Raw genomic sequence first — 20,132 nt, 5'->3', positions numbered from 1 at the left:
CTGTTGATTGCTCTAGTGTCACTTACTAAGCTTTTGGGACTTTAACATCTTAGTTGATATACAGATAATCCATTCTGAGAACAGGTGTGCATCCTGTTTCCACAATGCAGAAAAGGCTAGAAATGAGGCATTAGAAATTTAGAGTTGTTCATACTTAGAAATATGAGCTAGCAACTCTGATGCTCTCTACATTTGCCATTTTCGAGGCTGTAATTCTTCAGATTAGGATCAAAATTTAAAGGACCACGTGAAATATCCAATTTAAATCTCATTGCACATGACTACACGATGAATCTATACATTTTAAGGGAGACTTTAATAACTTTTATCATAAAGACTTCATGTATCTATTGAGAACTTAGTCTTATTATATGTAATAAGAACTTGCTCCCAGTTAAGTGTGCCTAACTTTTATCAGCTTCAGAGAATGCTGAAATGGGATCTCCCAAGTTAGGCCAGTTGTGAGCAGTTGCTGGAAGTTCTTTTGCATTACCATCCCAAAGGGCATCATATATTGTTACCGATTTCAGCCTGTGGGGAAAACACATGACCATAAGAGCGGAAATGTAGTAGAAAATTACCAGCTGCAGTTCAAATGGTAATGGTAGAACTGGGGGTATTTCTGTCTGTCCTTGTGAAATGTATTTTTGGTGTGACATGAATAAGAGTTCCTTCAAGTATCCATGTTGATGCTTAAGTCAGTATGCAGTACCTTAGAAATTCTAATGACTGATATTCTTGAGTATTTGTCTTTGTTAGGATAACACTGGTGTTTTACAAAAAAAAAAAAAGCATTGGTCATTCATTCTGTTTCAAGGAAGGTGTTCCTGAAAAAGTAAAACACAGTTCCCAGTTATTGGGAATACATATGCAGTAACTTGATGTAGAGTGGGATGTGCTTCCTGTCTTCCCTCATTCTTCATGTAGGAGGGTATGGCTCAAATCACCTTCAAATTTTCCAAAACCTGGTTATTTGATAATTCTTTGCAGGGGGAAAATGTTAATATAAGCATAGGGTTGTTTGTTTTAATTTAAAAGGCTATTATATTTGCTGGTGAAAACATAGGCGATGCAATTATATTAATGCCAATTCAGAATCTTGCTGGCTCCAATAACACTAAAACAAATGCTTTGTAGGCTATCTCCCGGCTGTGTGAGGACAAATACAAAGACTTGTCAAAAGCTGCTATGAGACGGTCCTTCAGTGCTGATAATCTAGTTGGCATTCACCGTTCTAACGCCATCCTCTCTTGATCAAGAAGGAAAGCTACAACACTGGCACCAGCATCCTTACAAGTGGAACAACACCTTTATTCGAAGTTCACCAGTCAGCAGTGATCGTGTCTTCCACGTGGAGGGCAGGGTGAGCAAAAATACGCCAAGGAAGTTCAGAGCCGGAGGAGGAGTTTAATTCAGTGGGGAAGAAAAGATGGAGCCTTGTCAAAGGGGAACACTTCCTTTAAAATCCAGAGGTGCAGAAACTTTTAATGGGTCTTTTTTCCCTTTTCTCCAAACTAATCTCCTCAATCCAGAGATGTTTGCTTACTATGTAGGCCTATAGCTGTGAGCTCTCTGCATTTTAAATAATGACTAGTTTTAAAACTTAGACTTTGAACATTAACAAAATAGTCACAATGTTCTTTCCTCTTCAGTAATCCAGGACCCAACTGCAGTTGCCTTTCCAAGTCAGTGCAACAGCCTTCATGCTAATACGGCGAAACGTCACTCTGGAACTGAAGCCGTGGCATTAGCAAGCAAAGATTTCTCTCCCCTTCTTTCAGTACGCACACTTCAAACTTCCCTAATTATTGGTACATTGGTGGTCAATTTGGGACAAGGAGTTGCTGAGTAGTATCTGCTAAGGGTAAACAAAATCTCTTCATTTGAGATTGTCACGGCAAAAGGAAGTGTTAGGGAGAGGAGCAAAGGAATGGTGTTCTGCATTTGCTAGTAAGTAAACAAATGGTTCGGGGTCTATTTCTTGTCAGTTTTGGTGCATCTTATATATTCCTAGTCAAGCTGTGAAAGGGACAGACTTCACAATACACTTTCTTTTCTTGAAGTGCTGAATAGAATTGCCCTGAAATCCCTAACAAATGAGTTGACATGGTGATCGACTAAATTCTTCCAGTACAAACAGTAAATGTATTACTGCTTCTATTATATGCTTCCAACTAGCTTTAAATTCCACGGTCGAACTCTGGTCCTGATGAGGGAGATGCAGTTGTTCTCAATTCATAAAATGAATTATTTTTCCTTAGAACCTAGCGTTTAATTATCTTTGTTCTGAAGTAAAATTATATTGGCTTTTCCTAAATTTTCTCTTTTAAGAACAGAAATTTGAAATAAAATTGTTCTTTTTAAGAACAGAAAACATATTTACAGGTCTTCACAGTTCTGGGTCACAATATCTAAGTGGTTTGTACTTTAAAACATCCCACTGGGCAATGCTTCTTACAGTTTTGACTCTTTTTGTCTATTTAATTATGAACCAAGCTTGCTTCTTGAGTGTTCAGCAGCACTCAAATTGTTAGTCTCATTACAGTATTTTAATCTACCAGCCCCAGTCTGTGGCATCAGGTATTGATTATAATTCAACTTTGAAATAAATGCTACATCTTCAGGTGGCTTTCCTTTGTCATGTTTGTATTAAAAAAGAAGCTAATAATAAACTCTATTTTAATTAAGTGAAGATGTCCTTTCGTTTGTGTTACATTTCCCCCCTCAAGGTATGTGCACATCAAAACACTGAATGCCATTACTTGCACAGCAGAACTCAGCTGCCGTTGTTTTTGTGTATCCTGCATTCCTCTTTCCTTCGCCCTGCTCCTCTGACATGGTTTGCTGCAGCACCTGCTGGGTTTCATCAATATATTTCATTTTTTTCAATAGGTACTCTTTCAGTCTTAAGCTAAGATTTTCAGAGTGCTTTATATTGACTTAGCAACATAAAATAATGTTAAAATAAAGACACCGCAGCCAGCAAAGAAACCAAAAAAGATCAGAGGAGCCTCTGCAAAAAAAAATCTTCATGTGATTCCAAAAACACTGCAGGGTCAGCAGACTCATCCTAATCCTAATAAGGCAGGTGTTGCTACCAAGAGTCTATGGAGAGTCTCTGTCATCCAGGTCATAGTTGTCCCAAAGGTGCTTTTTCAAGGGGCAACTGGATCTTCAGCTCTGACTGGATGGTGTGGAATGGAAGGATTTATACTCCTTGCAAACAGCTGGCAATTTGCATTCTTTTAGGGGTTGTTGAGGCCACCTGGAGGTATACCTGTCTTCAGAGTCACCTGAATAGTGCAAATGGGTGTGGAGCCTTCTTGGAACTGTTGAAAGGACGGTGTTGTAGATTGGAGATAGATGATGATGTATCCCTCCCCTTCTGTTGAGAGAGGGCCAAGGATAAAACACCCAGACACAAACTCTAGCAATGTGGTATATGCAGTACAATGCAGTGAGCCATATGCAGAGCTGTGCATTGGGGAAACAAAGCAACCATTTCATAAATGCATGGCACAACATAGAATAAACCCATCAGGACAAGATTCAGCAGTCCTGCATTTAAAAGGCAAAGGCCACATTTTGGACAGAGGACCGCTGGTTTGAAAGAGGGTCAAAAAAGCCATCTACGTCAAAATTGAACAGCCCTCTCTCAACAGAGGGGGAGGGATATGACCAGGAGTGGGATGCTACCAGTTTGGCCTGGTTCTATAGAACTTGTAGCTGCAAAGAGCAGCTGACACCGAACCGGTTTGGTGTTTGGCCCACCCGCCTGCCCGGGCTCTAGACTGTCCTTTATTCCCTGCTTTTCCCTCCTCAGCTGCTTTGTGCGGCACAGCTGAGGTTGAAAAAGCAGGAAATGAGGATTTTCAAATGCTGGGCACCCATACACAGTGCTTGTCAGCTGTCCAGGTGGCACACCTGATGATTTCTTGCAAATGCTGCAGACACGTATGTTATAATTGTCCGCAGTTCGGAGAACTGGCAAATTGCTCCACTGGCTGGCCCCTCCCCTCCCCTCCCACTCACTCCTTAGCTGGCATGCGAGCCATCCAACTTGCCTGATTTGGTAAGTTGCTATTTTTCCTTTTTCCCCCCACCTCCCAACCATCAGTTGTTCTGCTCTGCAGGGAGATTAAGATTAGCTAGAAAGCAGGAAATCCTTGGATTTCTTGCTTTCTAGCTACTCTAAAAGCAGAGCCGAACCTTCCTTAGGACTGAAGCTTTTCAGTGTAGATTCAGGTTGCCGATTGCAGATAGATAGATCTCTAAGTGAATCTGTGATTCTGTGAGCAACTCAACCTGCCTACCTGCTTTGCCTGTTTTGGGGTAAAAGTTGCTCTTTTTTTATAAAAAAAATCAATTTACATAAATATAATATTTACATACAAGCCATGCCTACCCAGTCACATGACCACCAAGCCACACCCACAAATTAGGCCACACCCACAGAAACGGTGTTAAGAAATTTGAATCCCACCCCTGGATACGACATCATCTATCTATAGCAGTGATGGCTAACCTTTTCAGCTTGGTGTGTCGAAAATCGGGAAAAAGTGTAGCCTTCCTCGGGTCGTGTGTCACTTCAAGAAATATCAATAATTTGGTTTATGATGGACTGGGCTGGGGTGATCACACAGGGCTGTGAAACTCGTCTCCCTGGTCTCAGGGCTGCAGGTGCAGGATGTGGGGATCGGAAGGCCACCTTACAGGGCTGTGAACCTCATGGATCTCCTTTCCTCCTGTAGCGTTCCTGAGGTAATGAAACTGACAAACCTCAGTTTATGGCGGTTAAAACTGGTTCTCTGCTGGAAAGATCTCGCGGCAGCGGTGACTCCACGCCCACGCAACAAGCAGGGAGCAGGGATTGGAGCAGAGCACAGGCAGCCTCTAAATGTGCAGGTTTTCCCCACACCAACAGGCGTGTCAGTCAAAGTGCCTCGGCGTGTCACGAGTGACACGCGTGTCATAGGTTAGCCATCACTGATCTATAGTCTACAACACAGTCTTTTCAGCAGTTCCAAGAAGGCTTCACACCCATTGGCCCTACTCTGGTGACCCTGTGGACACAGATAAACCAAGTTGTCTCATGCAAATGACCAGCTGTCTGCAAGGAATATAAATCCTTCCGTTCCCCACCATCCAGTCAGAGCTGAAGAACTTGGATGAGAAGCGAAACACCTTCAAAGAAAAACCAGAAAGTCCAGTTGTCTCTTTAAAAAGCACCTTTGGGATTATTGCTACCAAGATGTTCCGGTACCTCAACTCCATTTTCTTTTTCCTTTGAAGTGGAAGTATGCAGTATTTGGACAGAAAATTGGAAAGCTACTCTATTGCCACTTCTGTAACACTTCAACCTCAACACACATTTTCCTAGGATTGTATGACTTCTGGGCAGCCCCAGCAAAAGGAGAAGCTTCTTCAAGGAGCTGCTGACAGATAAAATGAGCATCCCCATGGTAGATTTGAAACAGTTTCCCTTCCACATCCAAATACTACACAGCTGTACTCTGAAGGCAAGATTTGAATATCTTTAAATTAAGTTGCTGTCCTTAATTATTGAGAAACCCATGAAGCAGAAAAATACAGGGAAGGTATGGTGTTTTTAGCTGAAAATGGGAAGTACATATTTAAAATCAGAAGTACATATTTAAAAGGAAAAACGGGTATACTATATTACTGTACTGTACTATACTAATACTAATGGTGAGAATTGAATTGAATTGCCCAATTGCAGCCAGCAGCAGTAGCCTGCAATAGTATTGCATTCTAACCACTGCACCACCACAGCTTGTGATGGTCTTATGATGCACAATGTTCTTAACAGTAATGAATCCATCATGCACACACAAATTTCAAAATAAGCTCATTCAAATCTGCTATTTTTTTGTATGAAGACAATATTTAAAAGGAGTGCAACCTCAAACAGTCATTCATATGTGCTTAGTTGGAGTTCAATAAATAAGTCAAGATTCCAACACTTGAGTTGCTAAATTGCTTTTATATGAGTGTGATTTTATTTTGTCACCAAGGCAATTCTATGCCGAAACCTCTTAAAATGAATTTGATAGGTAAGTAAACAGACTAGAGCAATAGAATATATGTTAAGCCTGTTGCTGGTCTGTAACCTAATAAAAAATGGATTGATTATTAAGCCTGTTCCAGAATAAGCAAATTGTTATCAAGAGTAAAGGAATTAAAAATTAAAATTAAATTACCAAAATTAAAATCTCTTTATGATTGGAAAAAAAAAATTAAAATTGGTTGACAGGGTTATTTATTGTTGGATTTGACTTGATGCCACTCAACTCCAAACAACTCAAATGTTGATTTTTAAAAATAATAAAGGTACAAGTTCTCCACCAATGTGGAGAGAAGGATGCTCAGTGGCAACAAGGTCATTGGCCTCTGAAGTCCCCTCATATATCCATTGAGACTGTGCAGAAATTTTTGTTCTGCACTCCTGCACTCACCCTGTGTCTTCAGCTGACGTGCAGCAATCCGCTGTGCCACGCGATGCAGCTGAGCTTCAAAAGCAGGAAGTAAAGGTCACTATGGAGCTGGGTCGAGCAGGAGGGCCCAGCAGCTGATCGTCGGAGCGATGATCTTCAGAGTTACCGGTTCATCATCGGTACAAACAATTTAGAGACTACCTGACTCCACATGATTCTGGACCAGTTTCACTTTTAAGAATAAGTAACAAATTAACACAAGAACATACGCATCCAGAAGGTGACCACACAGACAAAATCCGCAGGGCCTGGGAGAGTAACCAATTTTGCAATGACATCTGATCACCAGGGTGGGACCCAAACAACTGTCTGGGGAATATTATTCCAGAGAGCAGGTGGGCCAGATGTTCCTTGGAAAGTTGTTTGTTAACTTGGCTTGATTAGCACATGAAGTTTTTACAAGGAATCCAGATGATGTTTTCCATTTGCAGTACAATTTTTCTCACTATTGCCACTGATGAGGGCAAGAATACTTAATGGCGAGGCGTCATCTATAAATTAAGCCATGTCTCTCACACAGCTCCATTGTGTTTATTAATCTGAGCATTATCAAAAGCGAACATACTCTTTTCTTCCTTCCTTGTATTTGAGAGCTCTTCCTGAGCTGTTTCAAAATCCGTCTGACCCAAAGGATTTCCTTCAACGGAGGAGCATTTCTGTTTTGTTTTAGCCACAATCAGAGATACCTTTCTTCAGTGACAGAAAAAAGCATTTGTATCTTTTAGTAAACTTGGGAGATAATTGGGTTTGTAGACATATGACTTTGTCTTGGCTTTGTCTTGGTATAGTAAAAGCCCAAGTTTGAAGATAGCTTTCCATGTTTAGACTAAACCATACCAGATTCTAGGCTCTGTTTCAAAAATATGCAGTTAAAGTATGGACATTTCTAGATGTACCTAGAGGTTTTCTTTTGAACCTCTCCTGCTGGAAACCAGAGAACACAATTGATGTCCTGGACTTCTCTGCAGTCATAAGAGCCCTTCCCTCAGTTGCCATCAAATAGCATTTTTTGCATATTAAGATCATGACTGCATGCAAAGCAGAGAACAGTAATTATTGTTTCTAATTCAAATACTATTTGACTGTTAGTTAAAGCTAATATTCTGACAATTTTCTGAAGTCTGCCCTAGCGCAAGTGCAGCCTACATCCCAGAAAATGTGTGTTCCTTTCTGTAAGTCATTGGATATTCTCTCTGGCATTGGCTCCTTCGTCTACATGAAGTCTTCCCAATCACCAACATTCAAGAGGAAACATTCATCTCCTGTCATTGACTTGTTAGGTTAAAAAGATGTCTTTAGGGCATTACTTTTAGGAGAAAGGCGACTTTTTTTTCTAGGCTGGAACAAGTTATATAGTGAAGTGACTTTCTTTTTTATTCATCATAATCACAAACCATAAAAACACAATTATGCTTTACTTTGAGGGAGGAGTGTCTATTTAGTAAAGGCTCTAAATATTTTTTTATATTTTCAAACTACACCGTGTGCACCTATACTTAAGATTCAGTATTCTTAAACAACTGAGCCCAATGGACATTGTATTGGGTCAATGATTTGATTGTCTTGTATACCTTATGCTTCTCCTTTACCACCAGTTTTAGGCTTTGATACAGACTTCTAGAGGACATGATCCATTTTTTTTAGCACAGTGGTCTATTGTGTACAGCAGTAAGTAATCCAAGCCATATTTTAAAAATGTAAGTCAGTTTGTGGTCCCATATTAAACAATAATATCCTAAATATGTACACCATGTTTAAATGTTTATTAAGTAACAGATTGAAGTCCATTTCTTTTTTAAAAAAAAGCTTTTTACATATTTTTATGTCACTAACCTTTTGGCATGTTCATAATCATACTGCAAGTAGTATGTAAAAATTTCATTTCCACAAGGCACAATTGAAAGAGCAGTATGACCTAAGCATGAATCCAACTTTAAATACAATGATTTGATGCCCTAAACTTTCATCCTGTTATCTACAGCTTTCAAATTGTTTTGACAAAAATGTACAATCTTTTCCCAACTCCTGATATTCACACTAGAGATTCCATATATACAAACATATTTATTTGAAGACAATTATACAGCTTTTTACATATTATACTACAAGTAATTTGATCTTAGAGTACACAATACCTTAAAGAAACCCTGTAACACCTTGCTTAGAAGAACCTTTATTTTCAAAGCTAATAATGTACTTGACAGTTTTCTACAGTGAAATAAAGCATTGCATACTGTTTGTTAATTTTCTACTTTTTAAGCCATGACTTTTCAGCTTGCTTACAGGAAGCAGTAATGTTCCTAAAGCATCAAGCATGTAACATTGATTCACCAAAGCCCCCCTCAGCCATGAAATTCTATAGATGGATGTGTGCTCGGTTCCCAAGTTTACTGCCTGGTGGAAAAGAGTGCAGTAACACTTTAGGTTGACTTCAAATGCTGTTAATTTTGTTGTAGCCTTTCTCTGTCAGTCTAAAGTTATCCAGGATACCACCATGGATCATATCTTCATGAGTGGCCTTACCTTATCACTGGAAGAAAGGTCAAGATTGCTGTAACTATACATATATGGTTCTATTATTAAATCTCTATGATTGGTCATTTTTAGCAAACATTTCCATCTGGAATTAGAACTCACTCTTGTTTTCTGGTACCCTAGAGATTTGGGGGCCAAAAAGCCTATTTGAATACTGAGAAAAAGTTGTTTTCCAAAAATGTCCACCACAGAAGCAGGCTCGTGCAGTCTTAACCTTACTGCAGTGCTTTTATGAGGCATTACCAAATACCCAACAGACAGAAAGTACATTTATGAGGCTGCTCCAGCCACCTAGCTTTTCTTCAGAATTGACGGTAGATCAGCAGGCAGCCATTTTCTTCCATTAAAACTATACTTAAAATCAGCTGGAGTGGGGATACCCCAGCAAACAGTGTGTGGGGTAGCCGCAAATAAACTGGTGCAGTTGGATAGTGAGGGACCCTAAATACAGAGCAGCCTTGCAGGGCCCTGTGGAAAAAATGTTCCTGCTATTCATGACAGGCTAAGAGGGGGCTATTTCAGATTTTTGACAAGACATGCAGTTGCCCCTACCAGGCATAACTCATAACACAGACAAATCTGATTTAATTCCAGAAAGTGTAGCAAGATGGTTAATTTTATACTTGAACGGATGGTATCTTCCCTAACTCCTCTTATATCAGAATGGACTGAGAAAAAAGATGTGCTAAATGGATGGTAGGAATCCTCTCCAAATCTAATGCAATCAGATTTAAGTTGCTTGCAACTCTCAACTAAGAATTTTTGTCCACATGGTTGGGCAGTGCCATGACATTCCTAAGGAACAAAAGTGGATCTTGGGCAGTTTTGACACAGATCTTTTCAGACAGTTGGGACTGAAGTCAATCATTCTAGGCTGAGTGTCCTGGGTGCCCACACAGCACACAGAACAACTATAGGTAAGTCATTTCAGTTGAAATTCCAGATTTCTCAAATGCCTGAATTTTGATTGAGACACCAAATAACTAGTGGATAGAACAAATAAATCTTGTTATTTTCAATCAAGTAAATATTATTCAAGTCATAACTTTGGCTACAAGAGTAAATTCTGATTTTAAGTATGAGTTTAATACTGTTCCAGAATTGTTAAGCTGAGCTTTTTTCCATCTCTTAAGAAAGGGCAGTGAATCTATAGAACGTGTTTTAAAAGAAAGCATCTTCTCTATTATACATTCCCATTTGTAAGAAATAAAACTGAATAACGCAGTAGAGTTGCTTAAAGCATGTCTAATGTAAAGTCGCCAATAGAATTTAGTGTTTTAATCCATTTAATTTTCTGATGCAATTCTACATGTGATTTAAATATTTAGTGCTACCAGGTTTTAGACCATCTGTCAAGGTGAACAAAGCTTTGCTGTTCAAAATTGAAAGTCTAAAGATGAAACGCTCCAAGTTATTTAATTAGTGACACTGCTCTTCAGAATCTATCTTGAAAAGTCAACCTATTGAATACAGAATAAAAATGTATAAAACACAGAGGTAATGGGTCCAACAGTCCTATTTTGAAAGCGAATGGGATAAATATGCCAGGGCAAAGCAGCCAGGACTTGTATCATAAAGGCAAAATCAAATATGGCCTCTACATGTTTTCAATGCAGTATGGCCTAGAATGGTCTTCTATTCCATACCAAACATTCAAATCCATGTGCCTAATACATCATTTTCTGTTGTGCCCTGGTGAGTAAGCACCACAATGTCAGAATTCTGCATTGGAAGAAGCCAACAAAATTCTTTCTCTGCCTTCAAGGCAGGATCTTCTACTTAACTCTCATCACCTTAATTTGTTATCAGAGAAATAAAAGCAGCACTGCATAAAGAAAGGACGTATATGTGCAATGTGACCTCTGAAAAGCAGCACTAGATTAATATTTCCTTCTTCGGGTATAACATTCAGTAGGTGACTGAAAGCAAGTTCAATTAGGCTAGCAGGGTTGATGCAAGTTAATCCAGGTTGGGATCTTTTCGGGAACATAAAAAGATACATAAATTGTGCAGTCACTTAAAAGTCCCCAACTTACCTATGGAAAAGCTCCTTCAGAGTCAGCCACTTGCCTGTTTTGGGAATGTTTTAAAGCTCAGAAAGCAGCACCCAGGCCCCAATTATGCTAGTTTTTAGGATTTCAGTTCTTTCATTCAAGTAATCCTCAAAAACCTTGTAATTATTTTATCAGTAATTATTTGGGTTATATTAAAGATCTTTTCAATTATTTAATGAAATAAGGGCCATAAAGAGTCTTATGAAGTCTTAAAGGAAAAACAAAACAAAACCAAATAAAAAAGATTGTATAAGCTTCTGTGGTTTAGAATTCGTTATGCAAATGAAAAGGGATACTCCAATTGTAAGTTCATAGTCCGTCAAGCTTAAACTGTATCTGTTGGAGAGCATCTCATAAGGTGGATTCAAGTTCACAAATAAGCTCCGTGGTCTTTATAGTGTCACACAACTGAGAAAATGCAGGTCTTCTCTTCTGGGCAGTTGATTCAAGGGAAGAGTTACAGCTTGCAGTTGGAGAAGCCAGCTGGACTAGTTCATATATTATGTGCAGAACTGACCAACTGTAGAACCATGAACAAAGGCAATCAATATTCTGCCTCAGCAGCTTCTGGCGGAACAAGGCGAAGTATTGCTAACTCCAACCCAGCCCCCCGATTTCTGTGGTCAAGTTTCTGCAACCTCCTGGTCAAACCTCCATTCAGGCTCCTTCTACTTTAGGTGTGCATTAACATCTGATCCTTAGAACATAACCATCTGATCCAGGAACCAGATGTGACCCTTTCAAATGGCCTACTTGCTTTCAGTTAACTATGGCCAGAATGCATGTGAGGTTTTCTTCCTAGAAAACAAAAGCCAGATTTCTTCATTCTGGCAGTCCCCAGCCTACATACACCTGACAACAAATAGACATTCTGCTGCTGAGACATTTCCTAGACCTTAGGACAGGTCCTGGCAAGACCCACAGGTGCCTTTCTCTCCTTTGTGCACAAGTGTGCTGGCCTCAGAGACAGAAGGCCATGAGTTCTGTTAACTTACTGGGACAAAAACTCTTGGGAAAACAACAGAGATCCTTGGAAGGTTCAGGTGAAAACTTTAAAGTGCAAGGTGACTATTATATTCAATAAAGTAGTATAAAAAAGCAAGGCTACTTCACCAAAGAAACATTTAGAAATGTTTAGAAAAAGCATCTTTCTAAAATTCTTAGAAATCTGAGAATATCTAAGGGTGTGTTTTTTAAACTTTTTCTCAAGAATTGGAAATATTAATCAGTCCATGTCAAGCATTTCTAGCAACATATGTATGTCTACTCAGAAGTAAGTCTCACTGAATTCAATTAGATTTATCTCTGTGGTAAACTAAAAACCATAGCCTCAATGAGCAGGGAAAGAATGAAATTTGTGAAGAGTTAAGTCAAATCACAGGCATGTAGGTATAAACCATCCGTAGAAATAATGGCCTTTAAAAAGGAATTAAAAGATTGCAATCTACTTTCCAGGGACACGCAACATACTCCCTGTAGTGTATATTTAAACTGCTAACATTTGGAAATGAAACTTTTCTCCCTGCTGATTATGGCTACTGCTAACAGTGTTTCGTATTAGTAAGAGACGGCAACTTCAGGTGGTTTACAAACTGCTTAAGGATATGATGACCACTTTCTGGAAGATAGATCCAAGGGATCAATGTTCACAGAGGAAACAGCGTTCTTGCTTTCTAACAGTGCAGTCAGGAAGGGATGGAAATTTGCTTTCTATCCCTACCTGAGAGCCAAATGCCAAATTTGAACAGCCAAGAACTTCACGCCAATTCATTCTGTGACAGACAGCAAGTGGAAATGTTTGCCCTGTCTTAAGGCTGCCCTGCTGCCAAATTGCAGGCAACTAATTCCCACTGCACTTGGCATCAATATCAAGCAAGCTGCATCTCTCCTGCCAGGTGTTGCTTCTATCAAGTGAGAATAAGCTTTAATTCGTAAGATTTTACACTGCATATGTTGCTCTATATCAACTCCAAAGAAAGCAGGTTGCCTTCGCAATTATTGTTTGGAAATCAGCCACACAGGAGACACACTCACTTCCCTGTCTTAGGTGGCTCTCTGGCAAAGACCAGTGTAAAAAGGATGAGGGTACATTTAACACCAGCCAAACTAAAAGGTGAAACTGGATTCTGCAGAATCCTGCAGTCACAACTGGTCATTTTAAAGTAGTCCTTCCCCTTCAACTGATTAAATTTGTTTTTCATCTGAATCTGTAGCTTCAATAGATATATAACTACATTACTATTGGTAGAATGTAGTAGATGAACAATCACTGCCTGGAGGAACATTTCTCAAACTGGCAGGTGCCTACTAAGTCTCTTGTGGTTAAATTCCATGAAAGCTACAAGATTTACTTCTGAGTAAACATGTACATGCCTGCCTGCACTGGCTGTTTGCTTGCTAAAAAGGATAGTTGTCAAATAGAAATTTAGGAAGTGTTTAAACTTCAGATTTCTTGATATTTGTGATCTGCTCAACTTACACATTCTGAGCTTTCTCAGAGCGGTCAAGGAAAGGGTGAAAAGAGCTGTTTTAATTTTGAATTAAGCAGGTTGAACAGAAAAAAATTACATAACTCATCCTCCCTGATCCTGTACTCTCACTCTGTCTTGCAGACTCCATGGATTGAGCATGCCTTGAACGAGGGCACAGTGGCCTTCTACCAACTCTGCAGTCTCAACCTTTGTCCAGATGCAAGGTCTTCTCCTTCCCTTTTCTTAGACCAGAGGCAAACCCGGAAGGCCCCCAATGAACAAAACTCCAGAAAGGCTCCAGGTGGGCCCTAGGATGAATGGTGCTTACCTGCCCCCCTACTGACCAAGTGTTTTCACACATGGGACAGGGGAACCTGTTTGTGGTAAGAAGCAGAAGTGGCAAGCCCAGTCCGGCCCGTCAGTGCTATGTTGGCTTCACTGTACATGGTGGCGCTCACGGGCTTCCCTCCCCTGCAGCATCGACCTGTGAACTGCTTCCAAGACTCCAGTGTCTTGCCTGACCAAATCCAGACCCCAGAGGTGATGCCCACCACCAGGCACATGAAGTACTTGAGCATAAAAACAGCATAGTCAGGCTTCGGTCTGGACTTGTCCCCAGGGCAAGAGCAATTCTGAGCCATCTCCCATCTCTCCCTGTAGTGCTGCTCGTAGATGTAGCAAGCCACCACAATGGTGGCTGGGACAGTGTAAAGAACAGTGAAGATCCCGATACGAATCATCAGCTTCTCCAGCTTGTCCGTCTTTGTGCCCCCTTGTTTAATCACATTCCGAATTCGGAAGAGGGATACAAAACCAGCCAGCAGAAACATGGTCCCGGTGAAGAGGTACACCACCAGCGGAGCGAGGACAAAACCCCGCAGCTTGTCCACGTTCTGATTACCCACATAGCAGATCCCAGCTACTGGGTCCCCATCGACTGAGCTCAGGGCCAAAACAGTAATAGACTTTACACTTGGAAGAAGCCAGGCTGCCATGTGAAAATACTGCGAGTAGCTAGCAATGGCTTCATTCCCCCACTTCATCCCAGCTGCCAGAAACCAGGTAAGAGACAAGATGACCCACCAGATGGAGCTTGCCATGCCAAAGAAATAGATCAAGAGGAACACCACAGTGCAGAGGGCAGGCCCTGTGGTTTCATAGTGTATGTGGTTGTAATCTTTGTTGCAGGCCACACTGGCATGGCCCACAATCAGCCGGATGATGTAGCCAATGGATACAAAGAGATAGCAGGCTGATAAAAAGATGATGGGGCGCTCAGGGTACCTGAACCTTTCCATGTCAATCAGAAAGGTGGCCACTGTGGTGAAAGTGGAGATGAAACAAAGGACGGACCACAAGCCGATCCAGAAGGTAGCAAAGGTTTTTTCATCTTGGGTAAAATAGGGCTGGAAGCAAGGAATGGCGCAATTGCGCACCCGGCCGGTCTCGATCTTATTGTAGAGCGGGTGAGTTTCTTGGGAAATGAAGACTAAGGGCTCTTTGCAGGCGCATACTCTCTTGCAGTCACCACTGGTTAGGGGGCTGAGATTTTTGTGGATTCCTTTGGAAGAGCGGGTGGGCTTGGTAAACAAAGGGGGCAAGGTTGTAGGCTCCGTCTGGTTGTGATCCATGCACAGCATCTCGGTGTCTCCTGGAACGGGCAGCTTATCACAGTTCATCCTTTCCGGCCAGGCAAAGCCGTACTGCCTCATCAAAGGAGAGCACCCAGCTTTGGCCCTCTCACACACTGACCGGCAGGGCGGCAGAGGCTTGGCGTAGTCCAGCAAGCAGATGGGCGTGTACATGCTGCACAGGAAAAATTTCAGATCCAGAGAGCACTGAATCTCCACCAGGGGCCAGAACTGGTGCACTTCCAGGCCAGCTTCGTCTTGGGTATCGTGGTTGAACTGGTTCGGCATGTAGGTCAGGTTGTAGCCAATGCCCTTGCACATGGGCACGGTGATCTCCTGGCAGACGACGGCCTTGGATGCAGCCGGAGCAGGAGCTGGAGCCTTCAGCAAGAACAGCAGAAGGCTCAGCAAGGTGTCTCTCAGGCCGGGGCGAAAGCCGGCCATGGCAAGGCGCAGCAGAGGGCGCGGATCAGGCCAGCCTCCTCCCGGGCGGCTCCTGCCTTCGCTTTAACCCCTCTGGCTGATTCCAAGGCGGGAGGCGCTGGGCTCACAGGTGGCGCGGTCCTGGAGAGCGTCCAAGGCCCTCCCGACCGGCCTTCTTCGCCCTCCCAAGGAGCCCGAGTCTTCCCATGGCAAGAGCTCTTGCTGCCAATTCCGCGGAGGAGTCGCCGCTCCAGCAAGACAGGTGCGCGCCTGCGATACAACCCGGCAAAACAAACAACAGGCGACCTCCATACCAAGCCAGCCTGGAGGGCCCGCTCCTTCGCTCTCCGCTGGAAAGTTCAGCGCAGAGAGCAAGGCTGGATCCCCGCTCACCGCAGCGGGAAAAGTTTCGGCTGAACTTCGCCCTCGGCAGAAGCCAGAAGTCCTTTCGGAAAGATCCCGCGCGGAGGAGAGCGGGCTGGGCTCTGGCCCGGCCGAGGCAGGAAGGGCAGCCGGCGCGCGTCCTCCTGCTCCGGCTCCTTTCGCGTTCCCGAGAGGAAACTTGGTCAGCGAGGCCCCGCGGCGTGGAGAAGGCGCGGACTCCCCATGCTTCAGTCGCACCCGGAGTTAAACCCCCGACGGGTTCCCGCCGCCTCCCGGCTCCGGGGACGTGCTCCGTGAAGTTTCTCCGGGGCTCCCCACTGGCGGAGAAGGGGGCGTCCAAGCCGCGATCAGCGCCTCCCGTTCGCCTCAACGCACGGAGCCCGCGAAGCGCCACCGCGGCCGACTGCAGCTCCCAGCCGGAGCCACCTGCGCTCTAATGCCCTGCCTGCGAGACCGCCTCCCGGATCCGCCCACCCGGGGCCGCCCCCTCGCCTTCCCCGAGGGAGGAAGTTGCAGCCTAGGGACCTAGCCCCGGGCCAGAAGATGCGCCGAAGACTTCCGAGGCCGGCGGGGTAGATTGAACTCTTGAATTCGCAGCCACTGGAGGCTGGAGAGGCTCCGGCTGCGATGAAACGTTTCGAATAGCAAGTGAGTCCGTCCGGCACCTGATCGCCAGAACGAAGCCTCCCCGTGCAGAGAGAGTCGCTCAGCTGCGGAAGAGTTGAGCTGGGCTCTCCCTCCCACGACTGGAGGCCGGATTCTTTTCCGAATCCCGGTCGGCCACTTAGGCTAATTGAACCAAAGTGTGATTGCGATATTATAGCTTATTTTTATCTTTCAAGAGTAATTCGAGGACCTATAAAAACCCAATTAAACCGTATCACTGCACCTGTTAGAACAGCAATGGCCAGCTCTATGTTCTCAAAATTCACAGGCAGTTCCTTGTCCTGCTTCTTCCCTGAAAGTGCTGTTGGGGAGCTGCCCTGAGGTTTTCTGTCCACCCCGAGGGGTGGGGTTGGGGTTGGGGTTGTCCTGTCTGGCTTTACATCCCCAGTACAGTCCCTTAAATCTCGTTAAGTCTCAGAGGCTCCCTAGTAATGTAAAATATGAACAAGTCCTTTCTATGTTGCCCTTAACCTATTGGCCATCATCTGTCCCACTGAATTAAAAGGAACTGAAAAAGCAACCGTATCTTTTCCCTTTTTAAAAGTTTGCCTATATTTTCAGAAGATCTGCTAAATATGTGCAACTTTTATAGACTCTGGTTGATTTAAAGAACTTTCATGGTGGACTGGTAGAAAAGGGTAAACATTCTGCATCACTCCTGGCACTGAAGCATCCAGTAACTTCAGTTAAAAGTGCCAGGGATGTGGCTTAGCTGCCACAGAACCTTTGGGGTGGAAGTGCAAAACCCCAAACCTCTCCCGAAACAGGTGATTCACCCTGAGGCAACCAGAGATGCATGGCCAGGATTTTGCTTTTTTAAACAGCGTAATACATGAGATATATAATTACATTTGTACAATTATGTGTAACCAATTTTCAAGTTCTAAAAATGGCCCCTTAAGCAGAAAGCACCCTTCCCTCACTTGATGCCTTCTATCACTCAAATTCATAGTCAGAAGGACCAAATGTGGGATAGGGTCATGGTGGTTATACTTCTTTGCTTAAGGGATTGTTTAAAATTTTACTCATCATAAAAATTATAATGTATTTGTATACATTTGTATAATGTAATTATAATATAATGGGCTCTACCATCTCTGCTATTAAGACAATACTTAGTCCAGACTACCTTCCTTCCTTCACCAGCAATATTGAAATTTTAATATAAGCATTTCACCTGTTGCATTAATTCCACAAAATATGTTGGTTGTAAGACAGACTTCTTCAGGCTGGTACTTTCCAAATATGTTGTGCTACAATGGTCACCATGCATGCTTGCTGGGGATAATGAGAATTATAGTTCAATATATCTGGAGATCATGAGCATAAAGGCCAGTTCAACATTTTTCAAGAAGATTCTCCTCTGGTTGCCATTTAGCCAATGACTTGATGGTACCAAAAAACAACAACCCTCACCTGATGCTGACTTTTTCAAGTCTACTTCTCTCCTCCATGGTATTTCTGATTTCCAAATGGCTAGATTTTGCAAAGTACTTTTACTGAGGATAATGGAATCATCTCATTTTCTCACCCCAAAGGAACATGACAAAGGCTGAGCAGATTTCTGCATTCTGTACATTCTGTACTATGACTCCCAAGCAGGAGGAAATGCCCATGTTAATTTGCCCCTGGTTATTTATTTATTTATTTATTTATTTATTTGATTTGCCAATTGTTTACAAGATAATAAGTATAAGTGTATACATAGTTGTGAATACATGAAATGGGTACATATAAGAAAAATAAAAGAATAAGAGAAACAATAGGACAGGGACGGTAGGCACGTTGGTGCGCTTTATGCATGCCCCCTACAGACCTCTTAGGAAAGGGGTGAGGTCAATAGTAGACAGTCTAAGGTTAAAGTTTTTGGGGTTTGGGAAGAAACTACAGAGTCGGGCAGAGTATTCCAGACATTGACCACTCTATTGCTGAAGTCGTATTTCCTGCAATCAAGTTTGGTTGGTAAGCAGCTAGAGAAACTTAAGTTTACATTACTTTGCTTTTCATAACCACCTTTGGAAACTTGTCTAAAAGCCACAAGGGAAACATCAAGTCAATAGAACAGAAAAGTGAAGAGACTATATAACCTTTCAGTGTGCATCTTAGTTCTTCATTGTCTATGCCAAGAATGGAAGCGCTCTCCCAAAATCCGAGATAGGTGAACATAGGAGGTATAATAGAATGCATAATGTATAATGTTGATACAACCAGAATATTACAGTTGTAAAATTGAAGCTGTAATACAAAATGAAGAAAATGTATAATAAAACTTTATTTTTAAAAAAAAGAATACAAGAATGAACACTGTACAAGAAAAAAAATCCCACAAAACATTCTCTAGTCTTAATAATATCTTAATACAGTAAGCACCAATATAAATAAAAATATCCAGTGTAGTCTTCCTAAGTGTCAGGTTGGAGAGTCTAAGTAATGATTTTCAGAACACACTGCTATGTACAGTAATTGGAAATAATTTACTCATACTGCAATTCTATATTCAGAAATAATAAGCATATTTCAGAAGCATGTATGTTATACATCATAAGACAACTAAATATGGTATGAAAGGGGAAAGTTCAGAGGGAGACAGCCAGGAAATGAATAAGATTTAAGACAAGGTAATAACATGTTGGATGTATATTTTGTGTATATTCGTAGATATTGTACTCTCAAATTGCAAATGGAGACATGGGTACTCTATTTTTCTTATCTTCATTTTTAAGTGCTTTGGTTTTGTTGTATTGCAAACAGTTGCTGCAGTGCATCCACAGTTTCGTTGTACTTGTACAATGACAATAAAGTTCTTCTAATCTAATTCTAATATATGGCAAATGTTGAGGTTCTCTAGGCATGGAGCGTAAGCCTTTCATTTCTTGAAATTTTATGGACTTAACAGGCTTTCAAATACTCTCCCATATGGACTAGAAACCTATGGCTTACAACCCAAACACATTCTTGGACAATAAAGCAGCCACATGCTATGCTTTTTCTGAATTAACTACGGTAAATATTTACAGTTCCTTGAGTGGAGAAAAGGTTAGCAAAATGCTGATCTTGAAGTTACCATCAAGTTTATTTTGTTGTACTTAGCTTGAGCAGTAGGGAATTAATATTCAAAAAAATCTTGTGGTCTGCACTCAGTACTACATATACCGGTAATACTGTACACCATATTGCACAACAGGGTGGAACACAGGTTGATTTACACCCCCCCAACTTGAGTGCCTTTGGGATGTGATTTTTCCAGAAGTCTAATGAAAACGTTATCAAAACTGTGGTAGGTATTTTATTGATTGCATTATATTGACATGTGTTTCCTCACTGATTCCTAATATCTCCTACTTTTAATTCATTAATTCTAAAAAATAATAATTCAGTTGAACTCAACTTCTGGCTGCAATCTGAAAGTGATAAACCATTGCTTTCATCCAATGTTTGTTTGTTTGTTTTTTT

General features: G+C 41.8%; 2 protein-coding genes across 3 annotated transcripts in view; one reads left to right on the top strand and one right to left on the bottom strand.

Moving 5' to 3' along the window:
* CCNYL1 (cyclin Y like 1) overlaps window positions 1–2,687 on the top strand; it is a 36,585-nt gene extending 33,898 nt beyond the window's left edge. The window contains exons 10-11 of one of the 2 annotated variants that reach the window (XR_015746441.1): window positions 1,138–1,363; window positions 1,653–2,687. Coding sequence is in view for 1 of the 2 variants with exons in the window: in XM_087949454.1 (XP_087805580.1) it covers window positions 1,138–1,254 (117 nt within the window). In the remaining variant the exon portion in view is untranslated. Of the gene's footprint in view, window positions 1–1,137 lie in introns of both variants that reach the window. The other variant, XM_087949454.1, reaches the window with a different exon arrangement.
* A 5,578-nt stretch (window positions 2,688–8,265) lies between these two features.
* On the bottom strand, window positions 8,266–16,442 carry FZD5 (frizzled class receptor 5). The gene has a single exon (XM_087949453.1). It carries the CDS (start codon window positions 15,648–15,650, stop codon window positions 13,929–13,931), a length of 1,722 nt encoding a protein of 573 aa, XP_087805579.1. The 5' UTR covers window positions 15,651–16,442; the 3' UTR covers window positions 8,266–13,928.
* Window positions 16,443–20,132: the final 3,690 nt, after the last annotated feature.

The sequence above is a fragment of the Notechis scutatus genome, chromosome 1 (genome assembly GCF_049901735.1).
Source record: "Notechis scutatus isolate UNSWTSFEM ecotype Mainland chromosome 1, rNotScu1.2, whole genome shotgun sequence".
Lineage (NCBI taxonomy): Eukaryota > Metazoa > Chordata > Lepidosauria > Squamata > Elapidae > Notechis > Notechis scutatus.
Note: the sequence above shows the minus strand (reverse complement) of the source record. Positions and strands in the feature narration are given on the sequence as shown.